General features: G+C 38.8%; 1 protein-coding gene across 2 annotated transcripts in view; it reads right to left on the reverse strand.

Moving 5' to 3' along the window:
- atg7 (ATG7 autophagy related 7 homolog (S. cerevisiae)) overlaps positions 1-22,650 on the reverse strand; it is a 103,139-nt gene that overhangs the window by 46,992 nt on the left and 33,497 nt on the right. For both annotated transcript variants that reach the window (XM_058374055.1, XM_058374054.1), the window contains exons 13-17: positions 20,823-21,017; positions 20,443-20,593; positions 14,142-14,218; positions 12,597-12,712; positions 10,734-10,809 (exon numbers count right to left, since the gene is read on the reverse strand). In XM_058374055.1, the coding sequence (XP_058230038.1) occupies positions 10,734-10,809; positions 12,597-12,712; positions 14,142-14,218; positions 20,443-20,593; positions 20,823-21,017 (615 nt within the window). The remainder of the gene's footprint in view (positions 1-10,733; positions 10,810-12,596; positions 12,713-14,141; positions 14,219-20,442; positions 20,594-20,822; positions 21,018-22,650) is intronic.

The raw sequence follows: 22,650 nt of genomic DNA on the forward strand, positions 1-22,650 counted from the left end.
GCAAAGTAGGACGAGAATAATAGTAAAGAAGGAAATGAATGAACCACATGAGTCAATGAGTCTCCAGGCCCAAATCTGAAACAATCCTTCCTAACAACCCTCTTTGCAAAAGTAAATACCCCCGAGCGGTGTGTGAATGCAGCCAAATGTGACAAAACTCAGATTCATACACCACTGATGACTGATATTAGTGTAGATCATAGCAACAAGCAGGAGATGAAGTGCATGCACACTAACTCACACTATCAGACTAAAGGCATCTCTGAGAATTCAATCACATCAAAAAGTCGCTTGAGCTGCTTGTAGCTCGTCTCTTGTGGGTGTCTAGTGTCGATGTTTGAGGTCATGCACTGCCCAGTTTCTTTTTTTCCAATACAGATACGAAATGCCAGATCTACATAATAAATAATATATAATGCAATATTCCGTGGTAAAATTTATGTGCTTCCAAGCTCATTTGTCCACTCACCCATCGATAAGCGTTATTTTTCTTCGTAATATATCTGTACACATTTAATCATATGCGTTTCCATTTTTGGACCTCAAACATTAAATGTGAACTAACTGGAGTGGGAAACTGAAGAAATGATAGACAGGTACACGATAGAATTGGTCTAAGGAATCAGTCAAGCGCTAGAATTTGGAGCTTTTTACTACATCATATCTAATTTGCACATTTTGCTGCACATTGTCCTGCTGTCGCTTTGTTGCTTGTTACTGGAATTGAAATCACAGCTCTGTGCCAGTGGCTTTGTCACATGCTACTGGGAACACACCTAGAACAAGATGTATTAAAAAAATCACAAAAAGTCATGCAGGGAACAGATGCAATGCATGTTTCTATGTAGAATCGATCCACGTGAAAAAATACGAGCACATGCTAGCATGTGACTACTGGTGGAAATATGGAGGCAATATTTTAGCAGAAGACCACACTGAGGTTGTTCAAACTGGACAAACCTACGACAGATCTTTTTCTAGTCTTCAGCTGTCCAATTTTCGGTGAGTTTGTGTCCACTGTAGCCTCAGATTCTTGTTCTTGTCTGACTGGAAAGTCACTCAACATCAATGTTCAGTATGTTGTGTATTCTGAGCTGCTTTTCTGCTCACCACAGATGTAAAGACTGCTTATTTGAGTTACTATAGACTTCCTGTCAGCTCGGACCAGTCTGGAAATTCTCCTCTGATCTCTCTCATCACGTTAAAAAAAAAAAAAAAAAATTAATTCATTAATTCATTCATTCAAACCGAATTATTTAGAAGAAGAGTCGCAGCATCAGCAGTGACGGCAGGAGAGTGCTAGAAGAATGGAAGCATCAGTTTGCTGTCATCGAGCGAGATGGACAGCCTTTCTGCTTGTAGTGAAATACTGGGTGTATGCAAAATTTACAATGTCAAAAGACACCCATGCAACTTTTGACAAGAAATATTCACCTGGATCTCAGGAAAGAGCTCTCAAGATAACTAGCCTTGAAAAAAAAATGCCATTGCTGAAAAGAATACAATGCGAGCTAGCTTAAAAGTGTCCTCAGCTGCGAAACATCTCTGGACAAAATCTCAGATTATTAAGTTCAAAAACGCTTTCCATATTTGGATCAACATACATTTGCGAACGCATGTTTTCTGCAATGACGCGCACCAAGTCACGTTTTCGTGCGCGTCTTACAGACTGCAATTTACAGTCGCAACTTCATTGTGCTGTTACTCCATTTGAGCCGGATTTCACCAAACTGGTCTGCTCCGGACAACATCAGGTGTCCCATTAATTGTTAGTAGAATTATACTCTCTAATAATAATAATAAATCTAATTGTAATCATTTAGATACATTAATATCTGGTTAGTTTGCATTGGTGATGTCATATGTAAATAATATGCGGTCCGTAAGACTTGAACTTGGACATTTTGGAACCACTGTTGCATACCCTCAGGATGTTTTTCGCATTATTCTGTGTAAACTATGAGACAGCTGTATGTGAAAATCCCAGGGGGTCAGCAGTTTCTAAAATACATAATCCAGCCCTACTGGTACCAACAGAGATCTTAATTTTTCCCCATTCTGATATTTAATAAATAAATAAACAAACAATAAATGAAGCTCTTGTTCTGTACCTGTATGATTTTACGCACTGTGCTGCTGCCACATAAACGGCTGAATGAGTGGGCAGGTGTTTCTAATAAAGTGGACACTGAGAGCACAGTCTGCAGTACATTGTAAGGTAGTTTTCCCGGTTAGAAGAATATAGACTTTATTGTGTACAGCAATGTGGCTGTGACGAAACCTCTCGGCTCTGATAAGACCTTGTGTTGTAGCTAGTGATGAGTTACTGGTCCTACAGCTGTGTGTTACTGATAGCGTGTAACATTGTGGGATCTGAGAGATCCATTAAAGAGAGAGATACACACCAAGTGTTGGTCAGTTACATATACAAGTGGAACCTCTGCATACGAATTTTTATGAATTAGTTCTGGAGGTGAGTTCTTAAGGCGGAAATTCGTACTGTGATACAAATTTTCCCGTAAGATGTAATGTAAATGCTGATAATCCGTTCCGGTCACCCAAAAATATTGCCAATATTACCAATTTCCAAGGGTCAGGGGTCCTCACAGGAAGTCGTGCCACCAAGCTTGGGCTAAAAATAAAACAGGCCACCCACGCCACCAATCTGTCAACAAAAAAATGCATGAAAAATCACATTGCTTTAGAGCGCATGCCGAAGACAATGTTGGTATCATGCGTTGACTCTTTCAAAACAGCTTTCGCTGACTGAAAAAAATGGCTTCACTTAGCTTGCCACTGAAACAAACAAGTTTTGAACGGCTCCTGGACGTATGCACAACTTAGCGTCAGTTCATTCGCTAAAAACTTTGTATGCCAAAGCAAATTTCTTGCAAAATTTCAATTCTTAAGGCGAAAAGTCGTAAGGGAGGGCATTCGTATGCCGAGGTTCCACTGTAACAAGTTGCATTTAACAAGGGTCACAGCGTCATAGACAGCTGGACAGTTCCCGGCCAGAACACCAGAGGGCGATGTGGTATGTTTTTTGGTTTACATGATTATGTTCCCATGTGCTTCTGTTTACGTTTTTTGCTTGCACGTGTTTGTCCCGAACGATCCTTATTCTTCATTACCGCCTCTGCACACCTCTTCCTTACGTCTCACTAATTATCTTCCCTACATATACCTGCTGTTTGTGAGTCCTTGTCTCTTTTTACATGGTTTTGTTCTCCATATTATCTTTGTTTTCTGTTTCCTGCTTTTTGTTATTAGTGTTGCTTACTTTTTCCCTTGGTGTCTGTTTTTGTTATTTTCTTAAACAAACAAAAAAAAAACCCGGTCTGCCATTTCATCCCTGCATTTGGGTCCGGAACCTGTTCCCATGGAGGCACCAGCATCTGATACACAGTGTAACTCTTCTCTCCACAGGCTTCTGTGGCTGTCAGGCTGAGAAAAGTGAACTAATTGACTAGCTTTAGTTACTTTGGTCGCAACTTTCAGCCTGAATTCTTTCTAATTCAGTGAAACCTCATAAGATTAAGATTAGAAATTTTCATTAGCATATGAAGCATTTTCAGCATACCAACAAAACGAACCGAACCAATCACTGGCTAAGTTGTGTGTACATCTGGGAGCCTTTCAAAACTTGTTTGCATCAGTGGGAAACCAAGCGAAGAGAGTTTACAAATTTTACATTATTATTATTTTTTTCAATAAATGAAAGCTGTTTGGAAAGCGTCAACCCACGATACCAGTGTTGCCTTCGACATGCATTCAAAAGCTAAACATTTTTTTGTTGACAGATTGAGTGGTCTGTTCTATTTTTAGCACTAGCTTGGTGGCACGACTTCCTGTGAGGAGCCTTAACATGGAATGCTTGGCTTGGGTCAGTTCTTTGTAAGCAGCCATACAGTATATATTTGTGGGTGAGGATTATCTGCATTTACATCATTTCGTATGGGAAATACGACGAATCCGCCTCCAGAACAAATTAAATTCATAGGCTGAGGTTCCACTGTATATGTAGGATGATGTGTCTGAAATAGCAGCAGGACATTTCCAGGATTTCCAAGACGACTCGCTGCAACTCCAAAACAAAACTTTTCCCTAAAATCAATGAAAAAAAAAACAAAAATACACTAACACCCTGTTAATGTTCTGTCTTGAGTCAGTTAACAGCAAATGGAGCGATATGACTAAACACCTCTCTGTAGTGAAAGAGCGTTTCTCTATGAACACTGTTACAAGGACCTGAATAAACACAGTAGAAAAATGAAAGCAAAATGTCTTTTAATTACTCTGTGCCAGTTCCCGAAGGTTCTTCGTTTTTCCCTGTACGGATTCTGCTGGCGGTGGATCTTAAATGAAAAGCAAATTAAAGAATGGGCTCGAGGGAGATAATGAGGAGATTGAGAGGAATAGGAGCTGCTGATGCATTTCACATTTATAATGAAGTGAGTGACAAAAAGGGAAGGAGGAGGAGGAGGGGGAGGAAGAGGAAGAGGGGTAAGAGCGGAGACTTCACAAAGTCAAATGTCTTTGAAATACGTTTTTTTGAGGCCGGCTTCATGAATTCTTAGAACTTCATGCAATTAAACATCAACACAAATGGCTCTAATTTAAAGCTTACTAGGCAAAAGTGCCACTGGAAGAACTTATCATAGTATATTATAATCCCTCTTTCCCTCATAATCTATACACAATACTGTGCCAAAATGTTGCCACCCTTTTTTTGTCTTGTAAACGTTTACTTTTCTTCTGAATTAGTGCATCACAAAAGATGAAATTTTAATAATTTAAAATATTTAGTTTATTAAAGTTGAATATTAAGTTCCAGTAGTTACATGCAACATATATACAGTAATAATATGTAACCCTAGTAGAATTGAGGCACATCTTTAAACATAAGAACAAAAATATCAGTTCAATTCCTTCAAAAATGCAAACATTGCTCATTGAGAACATGATTCCATTGCAACCGAACCACACCACCTCCTACAGGTAGGGTTCGGTACTGTGGTGTGCTTTCTGGTCCACATGAATGATTTCACATTACCGATTTTTCACGCTCTATTTTGGACTAAATGGTCAGCGTGAAAGCCCTATATGTATCAGAATATTTCAGCCCAAATATAGCTCCTTTTGCCATGAGGTTCACAGCTGTATAACAGGGTCATGGTGATATTTTAAAAATTAAGACAGAAATAGCTAATCATTAATCAGAAAATCATTATTCGTTTCACTAGCCTTAACCTAAACCTTGAAAAGTCTGAACTGAAGAAGGAAGTCATGTGATCTGTGTGGAGGAATAAACTAACATCCCTCAAGTGGTTAAGGTTCTGGGATGTTGATCAGAAGATCAGGGTTCAAGCCCCAGCACTACCAAGCTGCCACCATTGGGCTCTTAAGCAAGGGCTCCTAACCCTCTCTGCTCCAGGGGTTGACCCTGCACTCTGACCTCAACTTTCAAGGATGGGATATACAAAGAAATTGTGCAGTAATGTATATGTGACAAATAAAGGCTACTTAACTTAATAGTCTATACACATTACAGGACGAGTCTTAGTTCTGCTGTCCTCTCTAGGCATTACAAATGATTAATTATTAAAAAGCTGCTTTCTAAAATAAAAGGCAGTGCTTTTTGCTGTTTGTGTTCCTTATCACTTATCGCATAGGTGCTCATTTTTTTATGAGGGGTGCCAATATTTTTTTTGGCGTGCACCTTAGGTCAGTTCGATCGCAGGGCCAAAACATAAAGCAAATAATACAAGTTTTAAGAACATGCAATACTCCACCAGGGGGTAGTGTTGTCTAATGAGCAAAAGTAGTTTGACTCGAAGGATTGGAAAACTCAAAAGATAGTTTGCAATGTCATTACATCAAGTGATTTGCTATTGCATGTACTTAAATGACTTAAAAGAAAAAGGAAAATATGCTAATCTTCCAAGATGTGCAAACGTCAAAGAAATAATGAAGCTCCTGACGTTCGATTTTCCATCTTCCCTTCCTGGAACAAGGGCACTGACAGGAGGTATTAAAGCCAAAGCCTGGCTGTAAAAAATTAATCTGGTTATGCATGAAGGCTTGAAATTTTTTTGCAATTAGGGATTTTTTGGGGGGATGCGATGACATTATGCTGCTTGGGGTCTCGTGTAGCTTTTGCACTGCCAATGAGACAGAGTTAATAGCTTGTACGGTTATGCTTCAGTGGCCTCAGCTTCATCATTAGCCCCCTGCTTGAGAGTATGTGTGTGTCTGTGTGTGTGCATCTACAAGTGAGAATGTGTTTGTGAGAAGTGTTATTGAGATGCTGTGCCAGGCTTTGGCGTGCAGGCAGGGGGTCGAGCTGTAGCAGTGTGTGAAACATTTATTATAAAGAGAAATGAAGGATGCATGGCACAGACTATTAAAATTCACAAGGGTGGATCATTAAGGTCAGATTTGAATGATCATAACGAGTCACATGCACTAATTGATTGGTACACAACAAACAACTGCCCTTTCTTTTTTTTTAAACAAATCATAAAGTACGCTTGGCTGTTTTACACAGTTTACATTACTGGGTTACGTCTACAGTTTTCTATGAGGTCACGCTTGGTGTTTGTTGTCAGTGCTGTCAGCGCTGTACTGTTTCCTGAGGTGAAGCCTTTGCTCCAGTGTTGATCCCAATTCCCAGTGGCAGGTCTGGTAAACATCTATCTGTGAACTTTCTGTTTATCTTATCACTTCTGCTTCATTAATAGTGCTTTACACTACAGCCATTAAACTAGCCTCCATCAGCAAGTCTAGTCCTTCTTGTCAGTAATATATCCTGACAAAAATATGCTGTGACCTTAACCCTGTTTGGAGCTACACCGACCAGGCATAATGTTATGACCACCTGCCTAATATTGCGTTGGTCCCTCTTCCGCTGCCCTGACCCAACATGCACTGTGTATTCTGACCAGAACCAGCATTAACTTCTTCAGCAATTTGAGCAACAGTAGTTCGTCTGCTGGATCGGATCACACGGGCCAGCCTTCACTCCCCACATGCATCAATGAGCCTTGGCCGCGCATGACCTTGTCGCCGGTTCACCACTGTTCCTTCCTTGAACCACTTTTGATAGACACTGACCACTGTAGACCGGGAACACCCCACAAGAGCTGAAGTTTTGGAGATGCTCTGATCCAGTCGTCTAGCATCACAATTCGGCCCTTGTCAAACTCGCTCAAATCCTTACGCTTATCCATTTTTCCTGCTTCTAACAGAGGAGGACAAAATGTTCACTTGCTGCCTAATATATCCCTAACAGGTGCCATGATGAGGAGATAATCAGTGTTATTAGTGCTCATAATGTTATGCCTGATCGGTGTATGTCACGATCTAATAAGTTCCTATACTTGTTGCACAGATAACTTTGTGGCTTAAATGAAATACATCAATGTTGTCTGATTTTTTAAATGAATTCTTATCATTTATTCTGTGTTCTTCCTAATCATTGTAGTTAAATCAAACATGAGCTGAAAAATTCATTGAGGAAAATTACTGAGAATGGTGTAATATATAACCTCTAATATATATACGTTCTGCTAAACGTGATTAAAAACATCCCGGTTATCAGGGATCCTTTTATCTCTTCATTTTCCCCGTGTGTGTGTGAGCAGGGAGCTATAAAAGTGAAGCAAACACTGCCGAGCATTGGACTGTTAAACAGGGAAAATAAATAAGAGTGTGATAAGTGAGCTGAGAACGTAATGCTTTCCAAAGAATCCTATTCATTACTGATTTACGCATTCGTATCCGAGTCTTCCACCTGACACTACTCCCTCTTTTAATTGTTTGCTGCGAAAGTGTGTGCACCTGAAAGAGCGGGACCTTTGGAAGACCTGGCTCCGGCTTGTTTCATACATGAGAGCTAGTCCTGACAGGAAAGGATCGTTTGAAGCAGTGCTTATGGTTAACTGTATAGATGATATCATATCCTCTTGGGTTCCTTTTCATAAATACATACAATCGTTGAAGTAAAGTGCTGTGATGCCACGTGTGTTAATGCCCAAGTGTGTAAGAGTGTGTGTGAGTAAGTGTGTTTGTGTGTGTGTGTGAGCAAGAGAATGAGCAACAGATAACTGGTAGCTTAGGGGTTAAGGTGTTGGACTACTGATTGGATGGTTGTGAGATTAAATCCCAGGTCCACCCCAAGCTGCCACTGCTGGGCCCCTGAGCAAGGCCCTTAACCCTTAATTGCTCAGTTGTATAAAAATAAAATAAATTGTAAGTCACTCTGAATAAGGCCGTCTGCCAAATGCCAGAAATGTAAACGTAAATTTCTCTAATGACACAGCAGCAACATTCTGAATGAGACATATTTAACAACAATTATATTAACCACAGCTGTAAAGAAACAGGAAGCAAGTCCTCATGCCACATCCCTTACTACACACTTCTATATATATACTATATTATACACATTTCTATATAATGGTCTATTATAATGATTATAATGACAGTCAAAAGTTCGGAGACACCTGACCATCACAGCTGTATTTGAAGCACAGCTGTACAGCATGTCTGTGTATACTGTAGAATTACAATTTCCCAAACGTATTCCAGCATGACAATGCCCCTGTGCACAAAAACATTGTTTATCAAGATTGGTTAGGAAGAATCCATGTGACCTGCACAAAGCCCTGACCTCAACCCCATTAAAGACCTTCAGGATGAACTGCAAATGCTGCCGTGCACGAGGCCTTCTCACTACACATCACTTTCCTGACCTTAATAACACTCTAGTGGAAAGCTTTTTGAGATGTCCAAAGAAAAAAGCATGGACAAGAGCTGCAGTTTTGGAGATGCTCTAACACATCAAACTTTGAGGACAAATGTTCACTTGCTACCTAATATATCCCACCCATTAACAGGTGCCATGAGGAGGAAATAATCAGTGTTATTCACTTGTCGGTACCTGTCGGTGCTCATAATGTTATGGCTGATCCGTGTAAATATACAACAAAACCTGTGCTATTTGACTTCCGTCTGTTGTCCCAAAGGTTATATCAATATTTACGCTGAAAAGCATATATAAACAGACGAGGGTTAAGCACCTAGTTAAGTCGATTTACTGGATACGCCATTCAGATTATGCAAATGACCTGTGCATAGTTAATGCCGTCAAGACTGCTGGAATTTTCTTGAGAAGAAATGTTTGTGAATAGCATCTAGACTGCTGCCTTCAAACACAAGCAACTTGCTTTTAAGGCTGAAAAATCAGGGATAAAAAAAATAAAAATAATAATAATAATTATTGTATTAAATTATTATATTTAAAAATGATTAACAAATAATAACTTGAAAAATATATTTTTTAATATTTTTTCTTTGCTATCAAATGCAGTATAATATAAATTAAATAAACATCTAAGAAGTAATATATTGCTTTATTTGATATCATTTAATAGCAGCTAATACAATGGCACTTGATCCAGTATATTTACTTTGACTTTCACTCATACACCAACAATGAGTTGTGTACTAAATTGAGGTCATGATGTGTAATGTATACAGAATATGTATGAGATTTCATCTAATTAATAAAATAAGGTCAATGTTTTTGTTGATTAGTGGAGCTCTCCTGTAAAGAAATGCAGACAGTGCTTTAAAGAACAAGCACTCCTCTGCTACAATTACAGCTTGTTTTGGAGTACCGGAGAGACTGGTATTGATCTTGAGACCACAAATCAGTGCTCCTGGTCTCAGTCAAAAACATTTTAAGTCTTTGTAGACTGAGACCAAGACATGACCAGTAAAATTTTACTTAGTCTTAGTCTAAAACATGTTTTTTTTAACATCACTCGAGGCCATAAAATCATATTCATGATGTACTTTGTAATGTTCCTGTTAGAGTACAGAATGTAAACCTTTGTCTCTGCTATATAGTGCCAATAAATCTCTATGCTTCACCTTCTTATGTTCCAAATAACATAGCAGAAGTATTCGTAATGCACGGCTGTGTTTGGTCTCAGAGAGGTGTATGAGCTTAAACAAATTCTATTTTTTTTTTTTATTCCTTTTTTATCTGCTATATGATTAAATCAAAGAAAATCTGCTTCCATATACAAATCTTTACACAGACTGTACTGCTTCGTGCTGCATTTCTTTTCAAAGGATAAAAAATACATTTTTTTCTAATTGTAAAATTACAATTTCCCGTTTCTTAATGTCCAATTCTCAATCTCAAGTCTCAATTCTACATGTCCCACTACTACCTGGCCTCTAAAAGAAAACATTCCCAAGGCCGGATTTTGTCTGATCTCTCATTAACTTGGAGAGTTTGTGCTGAATAGATGAGCACAAAGACACGTTTTGACAGCCTGCCTGTCACATAAGCCTGCGCCTCTTGTTCCAGAGGACATCACGTCTTTGATTCACGGTCTAATACCAACCCATGAAACACATGAGTAACACATCAGTGACTCAGACGCGATCAAAATAAGATTATACAGTGCAGAATCATATATATATATATATATATATATATATATATATATATATATATATATATATATATATATATATATATATATATATATATATATATATGGAGTAGCTCTTTAAAACACCTTAAGCTCTGTTGAAATGTAGGATGTTAATCTGTGTGTTATCTGTGTGTAACATTCGTCATAAGCCCTGTGTCCGGCTGGATGGTACAGATAAAGGAAGAGAAGGGAGGAACTTTCTGGATGACTGCACTCACTAACCTGATGAGGGACGAGGCCGAGTGAGGTTGGCGGTTCATTCATGCGATCATCACTGCTACTTGCTACCGCATATCCACTGCAAAACAGACAGAGAGAGAGAGAGAGAGAGAGAGAGAGAGAGAGAGAGGGAGGACAAAAATAGACAGATGACACGCAATGAATACAAAAGCCTGTCTGGATTGCTCCGTCTTTCAGTTTCTCATTCCATGCATCAGTTGCTTTGAAATCCATTTATATTTCAGTTGACTGATCTGAGAGTAAGTCTCTCTCTCTCTCTCTCTCTCTCTCTCTCTCTCTCGCATCACCACACATCCTGAAGCTATAAACAACCTACTAGGGTTGCCAAAATCCCCTCCTACCAAAAAAAGCATTTCTAAACGAACAATTAATGATTTGTCATTGATTAGGTCCTAATATATTTTTGGTTGCTTGATGAGCCATTATTTCATTGAGGGAATCACTTGACAGTAATTAATTGCATACAGTGATAAAAATAGCATGCTAATCTTAAAAGATGTAATATACTAACCAAGAATAGCATCCTATTTAATTAAAATCACAGAACAAGGAGTAACTACATGTTAATAGGCCATAAGAAAGGAGCTGGTGTGTGTGTGTGTGTGTTGGTGAGGTAAAAGCCTACTAAAGCATAAAAAAAGGAAAAATAAACCAACAATTAGATCACAAGAGATTTGCAATGAAATATTATGGTGTTATTTATCTTTTGCTCCTTTACTTTTGCTTACCTAAAAATGGAGTGGTCTGATCGAATCAACACTGTGTTGATTTATTAAGAGCAAGAGCTAATAAAAAAATGTAAATGCAGCAGTCTCTGCTTTGAAGAGCTCTTCAGTTAATCGGATGTATTTTTCCTGTATATCTCTCACTGAAATGATAAATGAGCTTTCATTTCAATTAAAATATAAATGTCAAGATATAAAAGTGCCATTTAAAATTCCGTCTCTTTTGTCCAAACTCACAATGCCTGGCAGGAAGTCATTTTTCACCTCACAGCATCAAGGCTTTTTTTTTTGCCAGAACTCATTTTTCAGCTGAAAGCTGCTAGCTGAGTCTGAGGCAACGTGAGATACGAGTCGGCAGGACGGCAGCAGTCAGAAGGGCATGGTGGAATTTGTGAAATGGATGTTTTTTTGTTTTTTTTTAACTTGACTTTTATAATGCCATGAGAGCCTGTCTATCACCACAGACCTTTAATAGCAGATTTCTCTCTTCAGACTTTAAATGATGCCATGTTCGAGCACCACTTTCACTCGGAACTTTTTTTTAGGGAGATTCGGTTTGTCTCACCATAACACAGATTCAAAGGCACTTGAAAATGTCCCAGAAATCACAGCCACTATACTAAACTGAAAAAGACAACAGACTCCTTCTATTATCTTTTTTTTGTTGTTGTTGCAGATCCTTTTATTCAGCCATATCAGGCTTTCTTGAAATCGTCTAATGCACCTGAAGAGATGCTCTCTACAAGATATCAGCTCTGTCTAGCGAAACAGCAAGGGCTCTATTTACGCCGAGATATCTACAGAGAGTAAACATCAAAGAAAGTGCAAACATATTATGAGAAAATGTTTTTTCCCCCCATCTACTGTTTGAGCATAAAGTTATAAAGTGAAAAAGTACTCTACAATAGCACCTATAATGCTGTACCATTTTTACTTCAGTAACTTGTGTCATTTATTCTGCTTTTGTTTTCTTCTGAGTTTTAAGTGTGAAAAGGGGTCCAGATTTGGTGGCCCAGACAGGAAAGTTAAATAATTATAACATATAAAATGAAGTTTTACCCCATTTATAAAACAGACTGAGCTGAGAGAGGTCTATATGTAGATGTGGTGTAGCTCTTACCCCTCTGGGTGCTGCAGGATGGAGACCATCAGCTCAACAGCCAAAGCTCCAGCAATCATAGCCAAACCAGGCCTGCTCACCGTACACTGCTGATCCAGAGTCCTGTCCTTGGTTGACTAGATTTTAAATAAAAAAGAAACAGTAATATTAAAGAACACAATTTTTCGTTACTCATACACCATCAGGCATAACATTCTGAGCATTGAGAGGTGAAGTGAATAACACTGATTATCTCCTCATCATGGCACCTGTTAGTGGGTGGGATATATCAGGCAGCAAGTGAACATTTTGTCCTCAAAGTTGATGTGTTAGAAGCAGGAAAAATGGGCAAGCGTAAGGATTTGAGCGAGTTTGACAAGAGCCAGATTGTGATGGCTAGACGACTGGATCAGAGCATCTCCAAAACTGCAGCTCTTGTGGGGTGTTCCCGGTGTGCAGTGGTCAGTATCTATCAAAAGTGGTCCAAGTAAGGAACAGTGGTTAATTGGCGACAGGGTCATGGGCGGCCAAGGCTCATTGATGCACGTGGGGAGTGAAGGCTGGCCCATGTGATCCGATCCAACAGACGAGCTACTGTTGCTCAAATTGCTAAAGAAGTTAATGCTGGTTCTGATAGAAAGGTGCCAGAATACACAGTGCATGATGGGTCAGGGCTGTTTTGGCAGCAAAAGGGAGAGCAACACAATATTAGGCAGGTCATAAATGTTATGCCTGGTCTGTGTACATTTTGGTAATAAAATGTGACAACTGCGTTAAGACATCTGTAAATGAATTACAACTGAATGAATTGACTAAAAGATAAATGTTTGCATAATCACATAATTTTACATCATACTGAAACAACCAGGACCTGCTGCCTTGTGTTGTTTTAGAAGACGCATTACATTACACCAATGAATTTTACATGTGAACAATATTCCATATTCCACTTTATTGTTGGTTGGATGGATGGATGGATGGATGGATGGTTGGATGGACACGAATGGACTGATATGTAAGAAGATTTTAGATTTAGATGGATATATTGGGAAGGTTGAATGAAATTTTATTACTGACCATGAATGAACATAATGGAGTGACTGATAGACAAAAGCCATTAGATTGATCATGGATGAGTGGACAGATATAAGGGTTAGAATAGTTTTTTGAATGGCTGGATAAACAGATGGGATTTAAATTATTTTTGATGGATAGATAGATGGATAAATTTGAATGGATTACTGGATGAACAGATACACAAAAAGATGGATGGGTGGATGGATGGATGGATGGATGAAATTTGACAGACTGCATAGACTGTTTTGGAGTGATGGATGGAATTGAATGGATTTTGGATAACTGCATGAGACTTTATAGAGATTTAACATTTTGGACAGATAGATGAATGTCTTATTGGATAGAACAATTGAAGGGATGGATGAGGGATGGAAAAGATGGATATTATTTGTAGATGGATGGATAAAAAAAATATATAGACACATCTCTTGGACATGACCAACAAATCAGAACTATTGATTGTTAAAGAAAATACTGTAGGAAACTCACATCTCCTGGGGCAACGACATCATTGCAGAAGTAACAGCCTAGTCGATGGCCAGGTATGTTAGAGAACAGAGACGCTCCTGAAAATATGAACAGTATGACTTTTAATAAAATCAGAAATGAAATATAATGCCATTATGTGCAATTATTTGCTCTTTGATGGAAACATAGCAATTACATTGGCCTGAGCAATTAGCAGCATGAGACTGGACTGTTGGTTTTACTAATTCCTTCAAATAAGGAGGGGGGGAAAAAATCAAATACATCTATAACATTATTTGGGTGGCTCATGGAAAGATTGTATATACAGATTCTTGATCTTATGAAATAGAAAAAGATCAAGAGCCAATGATATTGCTCAATCAGCAGCAGTAGCACAACACATAAAATCATCAATATACAGGATATAGGTTTCAGTAAATGTTCACATCAAACATCAGAATAAAAAAGTGATCTTATTTACTTGAACCATGGCTTGATTGTTGGTGCCGTATGTGCTAGTATTTCAGAAACTGCTAATAATTGGGGACTTTTATGCTAATTGAAATTAGAAATTTTAAGACCTTGTGATCCTTTTATGGTCAAATTTTTTTAAACAGTCAGGTCCATACGTATTTGGACAGTGACATCATTTTTTGTTATTTTACCTCAATGGATTGAAATGAAGATGTGATTTAAGTATATAATTTTGGCATTAATTCAAGGTGTTTAAAATACCGCATTCACCATTTATCAATTACATACTCCGTCCATTTCACAGGCTCGAAAGTTCTTATCTAACAATAAGGATGAGTTTCCTTTCTTCAGCTGTTTGTCAGGTCTTCACTGTAGCCTTCTTCAGGTTGCTTGTTTGTGGCTTCTTCTGCCTTCAATTTTGTCTTCAGGAAGTGAAAAACATGCTCATTTGGGTTGAGGTCAGGTGAGTGACTCTGCCCAATGAGAATATTCCATTTCTTTTGCCTTAAGAAGCTCCTGGGTTGATTTCGCGATGTGTTTTGGGTCATTATCCCTCAGTGTTGTGAAGAGCTCTCCTACCAGTTTTGCAGCATTTGAGTGAATCTGAGTACGTATATCTGTACAAGACAGAAATCACATCAACAATACACACCAGTGATGCAGTTCCAGTGGCAGTCACACATGCCCATGCCATAACACTTCGTCCACCATGTTCGACGGGTGACGTGGTCTGCTTTGGATCATCAGCCCTTTCTTTCCTTCTCTTCTCTTCCCATCATTCTGCTGCTTCTTGAAAGTGTTCATGACATGGCTAGATGTATTAAATGAATGTTTTTCTTCACCAAGGAAAGAATTAGTTGTCTCCTCAGGTCTATTAGGCCATTATGGTGTTGTTGAGCTCAACAGTGCATTCCTTTTTTTGAAGAATGGACCAAATTGGGGTTTTTTGGCCATTACAATTTTTTTTCTGCTGTCTCTCTGATAGATCATGTTTGTTTGTTTTTTTCAGCCTAGTGATGGCCTCCTTCACATGCATCAACAACTGAATATACCACATATTGACAGTTCCCATGAAAAGCCACCAAACAAAAATTCAGCACCAGACCCTTCTCCTTAATTTGCCATGAAATAATGCGGAAACTTTTCAGTCAAATATCCAATTATTTTTGAGCCTGTGAAAATGGATTCATATCCCAGTGGCCCAAGGTGCTGGACTACCAATCAGAAGGTTGTGAGTTTGAATCCTTGGTCCATCAAGCTGCCCTGCTGGACCTGTGAGCAAGGTCCTTAACCCTTAGTTGTATAAAATGAGATAAATTGTGTGTTGCTCTGGATAAGGGTGTCTGCCAAATGCCAGAAATGTAAATAATTCTATAGACTACATATGGCTAGAATTCCTAAATGGTTAATGAATTTTTTTTTTTTTTTTGCTAAACTCCTTGAATGAAACCTAAAAGTCTACACTTCACTCTCCTGTTGACTGCTTCATTTCACATCCATTGTGATGGAGGCAAAATGACGAAAATGACATTACCTTCCAAATACTTATGGATCCGACTGTAATTGCTGCTTCTTGCATGATAATGTGCCATGTCACAAAGCACGAGTCATCTCAAACCGCTTTCATGAGCATGACAATGAGTTCACCAGTCAGATCCAACTCTAATTGAGGACCTTTGGGATGTGGTAGAACGGGAGATTTGCAGGATGAATGTGCAGCTGACAAATCTGCAGCAATTCAATTCAGTCAACATGCAGCTTGCATGGAGCTTGCAAAGAAATGCTTCTAACACTATGTAGAATCTATACCACAAGGAACCGAGGCTGTCTTGAGAGCAAAGGGCGTTAATAGAGTTATAATTGATGAATAAACAGGCGAGTTAGTGTACATTTCTTCCCAGTTATGCTTACAGCACATGCTTATAGCACATCAAAAATACAGTTAATACTTATTATAATGCAGTGCTTGTTCTCACAAACAGTTATTTAGAAACAGATTATCATGTCAAAGATAAAATAATGAATTCAATGTGTGAATTTAAGGATAACTGAATGTTTATGATACCCCTTGAACACAGGTATAAATCATACACAGATACATAAAATGTACATATAATTCTCAGTATTTTCTGCACTTAAATGGCTAAAAACAACCTCTACCAGTAGAAACATATTCTCATGAATGTCCGTCCGTCTTCTTTTATTGCTTTGCCAAGCATGCAAACACACTGTGTGTGTAGGTTTAAGTGTTAAATATGTTTACACTTCTAAAACAGGGCCAGTCACCTTAGTTTACTACTACCACCTAACGTGAAAAATGACCTGAATGATTGAAATCCTTTCCAAACATCTCCTTTACCAACAGTTTTGAAAAATTCCTGAAGCAAAAGCACATTAGAAATAGCCTGCTTTAAAATGACCTTTTACTGGATTTCTAAAATATTCATTTTATTCTCAAATTCAAACCTGCCTAAAAAACAAGAGAGAGATGGAAGAGACATCTAATTATAGAGCTTGACATTAAATTGCTTTAAAGCTCAGACGAAATGAACTCGATGATTGCTTTGTAATGAGGTTAATGTTGGTCTTGTGGGCTACAATCTGCGGTACAACATTTGAATAATTGGTGACATTTCAGTGTCTACTAGTTATTCACCAGAATTTCTTTCACTAGATTTACTCTCACCAATTACAAGTCTGACAACACACTTGTTCCCCCTACACAGCTTACACCGATCAGCCATAGGATTAAAACCTCTGACAGGTGAAGCGAATAGCATTATCTCATTGTAATGACACCTGTCAAGGGTGGAATATATTAGGCAGCAAGTAAACAGTCCGTTCTTGAAGTTGATGTGTTGGAAGGAGGAAAAATGGACAAGTCTACGGATCTGAGAGCAGGGCCAAATTGTGATGGCTAGACGACTGGGTCAGAGCTTCTCTCAAGCAGCAGGTTTTGTGGGGTGTTGCCAAAATGCAATGGTTTGTACCAACCAAAAGTGGTTCAAGGAAGTACAAACAGTGAACCAATAACAGCTGAACAACTGCTGAGTGGAGGCTAGTCCGTCTAGACTAATCCCACAAAAGAGCTAGCACAAATTGCTGATGCTGGCTCTTAAAGAAAGGTGTCAGAACACACAGTGCATCACAGCCTGCTGTATATGGAGCTGAACAGCCACAGACAAGTCAGAGTGACTTGCAGAGCAAGTGCAATCCTTCAGAGCAACAGTATTTTTTAATGGCAGTGGCCTCTTTCAGCTGGAGAATGCTCTCTGCCACACAGGAACTTGATAAAGAGCTTACAGTGTTGACTTGAGCAGCAAATTAGGATGATGTGCTGGACAAAATCCATGAAGGCCCCACCTTACAATTTAAAGGATCTGCTACTAACGACTTGGTGCAAGATACCATGGCACACCTTCAGGTGCAATCTATGTCTCGATGTGTCGCGGCTGTTTTGGTGGCACAAGGGGGACCTACATAATATTAGGCAGATGGTATTAATGTTATATGCTGATCATTGTCTTTCAAAACTATGCACACCTGGTTGAATTTATTCATTCGTTTCAGAGAAGTCTGAGTGCTTTAGCAAATGAAAGCTAAACTAATAAGTGAAAGCTAATGAAGTATGTTAGTACATGTAGAATCGAACAAAACTTTTACCTCTGCATGTCTGGCTGGTATAGGACAGGTATTTTATAATACTTTAGGTTGGATTTTTTATTCATACTTTTCTTGATGTTTAAACTAGACTCCAATACTGTGCTCATTTACTCATAAACAAATTATTCAAAGTCCAATAGACAATACATGTGGCATAAGCCTAGTGAACTGTGCTGTGCTTATTAACAGATGACACGAAATGACAGCTATCTGATAGTATGCCATAATTAACGATGCCAATTAAAGCAAAGAAGAGTTCACTGCAACAGCAACCAACACTGCAGCAAACTCGAAAAAATGTCTACATGGTACACTAGACAAAAGTGAGAATTATTACGCTTAACTAGCACAAATAACTAGAGAATTATTTCATATTAGGCATTGATAATGAGGGACTTTCATAGAATAAAAATAAAGAAACTCTCCTCTGTACAGAGTAAAAACAAAACAAAAATCCGTAATGGAACCTTTTACAATCCAAGGTAGCTAACTAGCTAATGAACTACATTTGCAACCAAATAGCCAAAGTTATAAAGAATTTCCATGGCCACTATTGTCCCTGATTGTTTTATGCTTAAGAAAATCTTAAATTATCACTAGTTTATATCATAAATTTTAAGACGCGAACTGCTGATGTCAAATGAGTAAAAAAAATGAATTCTTAAAATGAATCTGGCTTCTCTGCTGTTAGTCAATCACAATGGCTCAGAGGTCACGCCTATTCCCTCACCACCTTCACAAAACGCCTAAACCCACAGCTTTTGCGATATGACATGAATATCAATGCCGTCTTCTCCTTCCATTCAATTTAGTGCTTTTTAGGCTTGCGATTTTTTCATGCTGTTGCTCACATACCTTATAATTACTTACTACTTCTATTATAATAATTACGTTTTTTTTTAACATACACAGCAACCAGGCATACATTATGACCACCTGCATAATATTGTGTTAGTGCCCTTTTTGCTGCCAAAACAGCCCTGACCCATCATGCACTGTGTGTTCTGACACCTTTCTATCAGAACCAGCATTAACTTCTTCAGCAATTTGAGCAACAGTAGCTCGTCTGTTGGATCGGATCACACGGGTCAGCCTTCACTCCCCATGTGCATCAATGAGCCTTGGCCGCACACGACCCTGTCGCCGGTTCACCACTGTTCCTTCCTTGGACCACTTTTGATAGATACTGACCACTGCAGACCGGGAACACCCCACAAGAGCTGCAGTTTTGGAGATGCTCTGATCCACTGTCACCTAGCCATCACAATTTGGCCCTTTGTCAAACTCGCACAAATCCTTACTCTTGCCCATTTTTCCTGCTTCTAACACATCAACTTTGAGGACAAAATGTTCACCTGCTGCCTAATATATCCCACCCACTAACAGGTGCCATGATGAGAAGATCATCAGTCTTATTCACTTCAACTCTCACTGCTCATAATGTTATGCCTGATCGGTGTATCTCTTTTCCCTAGATGAAAAAATATATCATGTGAGGATAAATTTAAGAACTCACATGGGATTATTTCTAAAAAGAACACACACGTCTCTTGTCTTGCATGCACAGGTCTCTAGTCTGAAGCACCAGTGAAAGATTTTACAACACCTCCAATTGTTTCTTCATGGGGTTAACAAAATATACACACAGTACAGGTTATGTAAGGGTTAAATAACTGTGCTATAATGTTCATAAAAGGTCAGCAAAGTCATCATGACAATTCTTCCATATTTATGACTGTTTCAAAAGGCTTTTCTTGTGGGTTAACATAACACACAGTATATCATATGGATAAAGAACATCTTGTTCTTCCACTACAGCTTGTTAACATCAGTTCAGTGTTGTTTTCACAGTGGAATGGTATGTTCTGTTTGCTGAATGAATAAATAGAAATGTACCTGCTGACTGACTGAAAGCCATTGCAGGAAAAATGACGCAGGAATGGCATAAAATGGTTGTCCTGGAGAGTCATTAAAGAAATTCTACTTCCCTGATGCAATCACCATCTGCCACACCATTATTTCAGTAATCATAACATTCATTCATTAGACAGAACTGTGCACTCCCTACAATTATTTATATATTTAAAAAAATCCACAAAGATAGGTCCTGAGGAGTTTTTTCATCACTGTCAAATTCAATCAAATAAAATAATTTGATACAATTCTCTGGACCCATCTGTCCTACCTGGCGTTGTTGGAGTTGAGGCGGATGAGGAACCTGATGCAGACAATGGAGATGATTCTTTGGAGTCTCCAGCATCTGAGTCTTTGGGTTTCTTAAGGCCATGCCTCATTACAACGAAGGTGTCAAATCCGAGAGCTGCATTAACTACAAGCTGAAAGAGCAAATATGTTAGGAACCCAATATAGCTATGTTCCTAACTTCACTAGACAGAAAAAGACGCAAAAAGTCACTGAAGCGTCTAATAATTCGATAATATTTTCTGTACTTTTTTTCGCCCTCTAATATGTGCTGCAGTGTATACAGTGATGCCAATTAGTCAAGAAATACACACATTCGCATCTTCACTGATGTATTATTCAGACCAGTAAAAGTTAAAATACCTTTCTTTGGCTAGCTGCGATGACCGTGGGGAGCCATCGACTCTCCCGCGTGTCCATAAGCAGGAAGACAACGTCGTGTGCTGAGATCAGTGCCTCCAACTGCTCCACATCTGTCTGTGCTTGAGCAATCATCGTTTCAGAAAAACTCACAGGGTGGCCAGGCATGGGGATGCTCATGTTGAATCCTTCAGCATTCTGAAACAGCCACAGAAAAGAGGTTTTTATTATGCATGAAATAATTTTCTTTTACGGTGCAGCATGGTGATGCAGGGATTTGATCCTGAGGTGTGCATGTGGGTCTCTTTCATTGTCCCAGAAACACAATAATAGGGGGACTAGATAGACAAAAAAAAACAATAAAACAGGTAATGAAGATGAACAAAGTAATTCATCTTATATAATCTTTATTTTTGGTGATCCTGCTACTGCTATCCCATCTTATTATCCAGAGAACAGATAATTTCATTTGGAAAACCACTGAATCAGTACAAGTGAAATCGCCAGGTTTATCTTGTAGGTACACTGCACTAAATATTAAAAAAATCAGCTGCAATTTTTTTGAAGATGATATTAACATGCTAATTTAGCAGGACCTAACTTTACATCACTGGCTACTATTCATAAACTGGTATAAACTCTTCTCTCTGCTACATGAGTCAAATATTGAACATTAATTAACATTAAATTAAATTTAAAAAAATTCAATGATTAAAAATAAATGTTAATGTTTAAAAATCCAAAATACAAAAATATCCCCTTTGTTGAGAGATGTTGTGGTAAATAAGCTTGTGTACTTCAGGTTACCAGGACCTTGATGCTCCAATGTCCGATGCATGGACATTGATGCAGAATTAGGAGTGATCCTGTTGACCCCTATGGAAGGTACAAAATAGGTCTGTTCAATTGGGGTTACCAGGACCAATCCCTGGAGCCAGATCTGAGAGTGATGCCTAAAAGTCTGGTAACAGGCCACCCATATAACCTGGATGGGTTCATGGAGCCATCTTGTAGGATCAACCCTTGCAGGATGATATTTCTGGTGCAATGCCAGTCATGTGATGGACAGTCTTAGACAGGCAAACCTGGGGCATGGAAGAAATGGCCTCCCAGACCTGAGTGGTAAAATATTATTAGACTTCTCTGCAAGTCACAGACTACCAATAGTTCGAACACAATGTTCTTCTTAAATATACTTGGAAAAAGGGCACCTTGAGCCAAAGGTCAATAATTGATTTTGTGATTGTACCAACAGAGTTGATGCCAGATGGTCCATAGCTGGATAAAGCTGTCATCTGGTCACCAATTATTTATGAGCTGGATTTGTTGCTGGCCAGATTTATCTCGTCAACCCAGAGTCTTTTGAATTGCTTTGGAGCATCTGGCAGAAACTTTAGGGAGAGTCAAATTTAACTCACACCTTTGAAAGCGTCTGCCATGTTCTGAATGAGTTTGGTGACATTGAGTCTCAATCGACCGTGTTCAATTCCTAAATTACAGAGTCTGCTGCAATGAGTGCATGGAAAATTGTTGGTGTCTCTCATTGCAGTAACCCTTAAATGTGTAGCTGGACACCAGTTGAAAGGAAAGACAGTAAGTAGAAAAAAAGGGTTTTGGCAGAGCCAGAAGGGCTGCAGAATCACTTGGCATGTTTAAAATTTTAAGAGATCGTGGATACACAATTAAGTGCCAGAAAGGGGAGAAAATACCATACACAAGTTTTGCTAGGCAAGTGCAGGGGAGTGATGACCCCTACCAAAGATATTGTTAAGTGATGGAAGGAGTAGATGCCCTCCCTTCCAAAGGTAGCAGCAGAAACCTCTGGATTATG

The sequence above is a fragment of the Hemibagrus wyckioides genome, linkage group LG21, assembly GCF_019097595.1.
Source record: "Hemibagrus wyckioides isolate EC202008001 linkage group LG21, SWU_Hwy_1.0, whole genome shotgun sequence".
NCBI lineage: Eukaryota > Metazoa > Chordata > Actinopteri > Siluriformes > Bagridae > Hemibagrus > Hemibagrus wyckioides.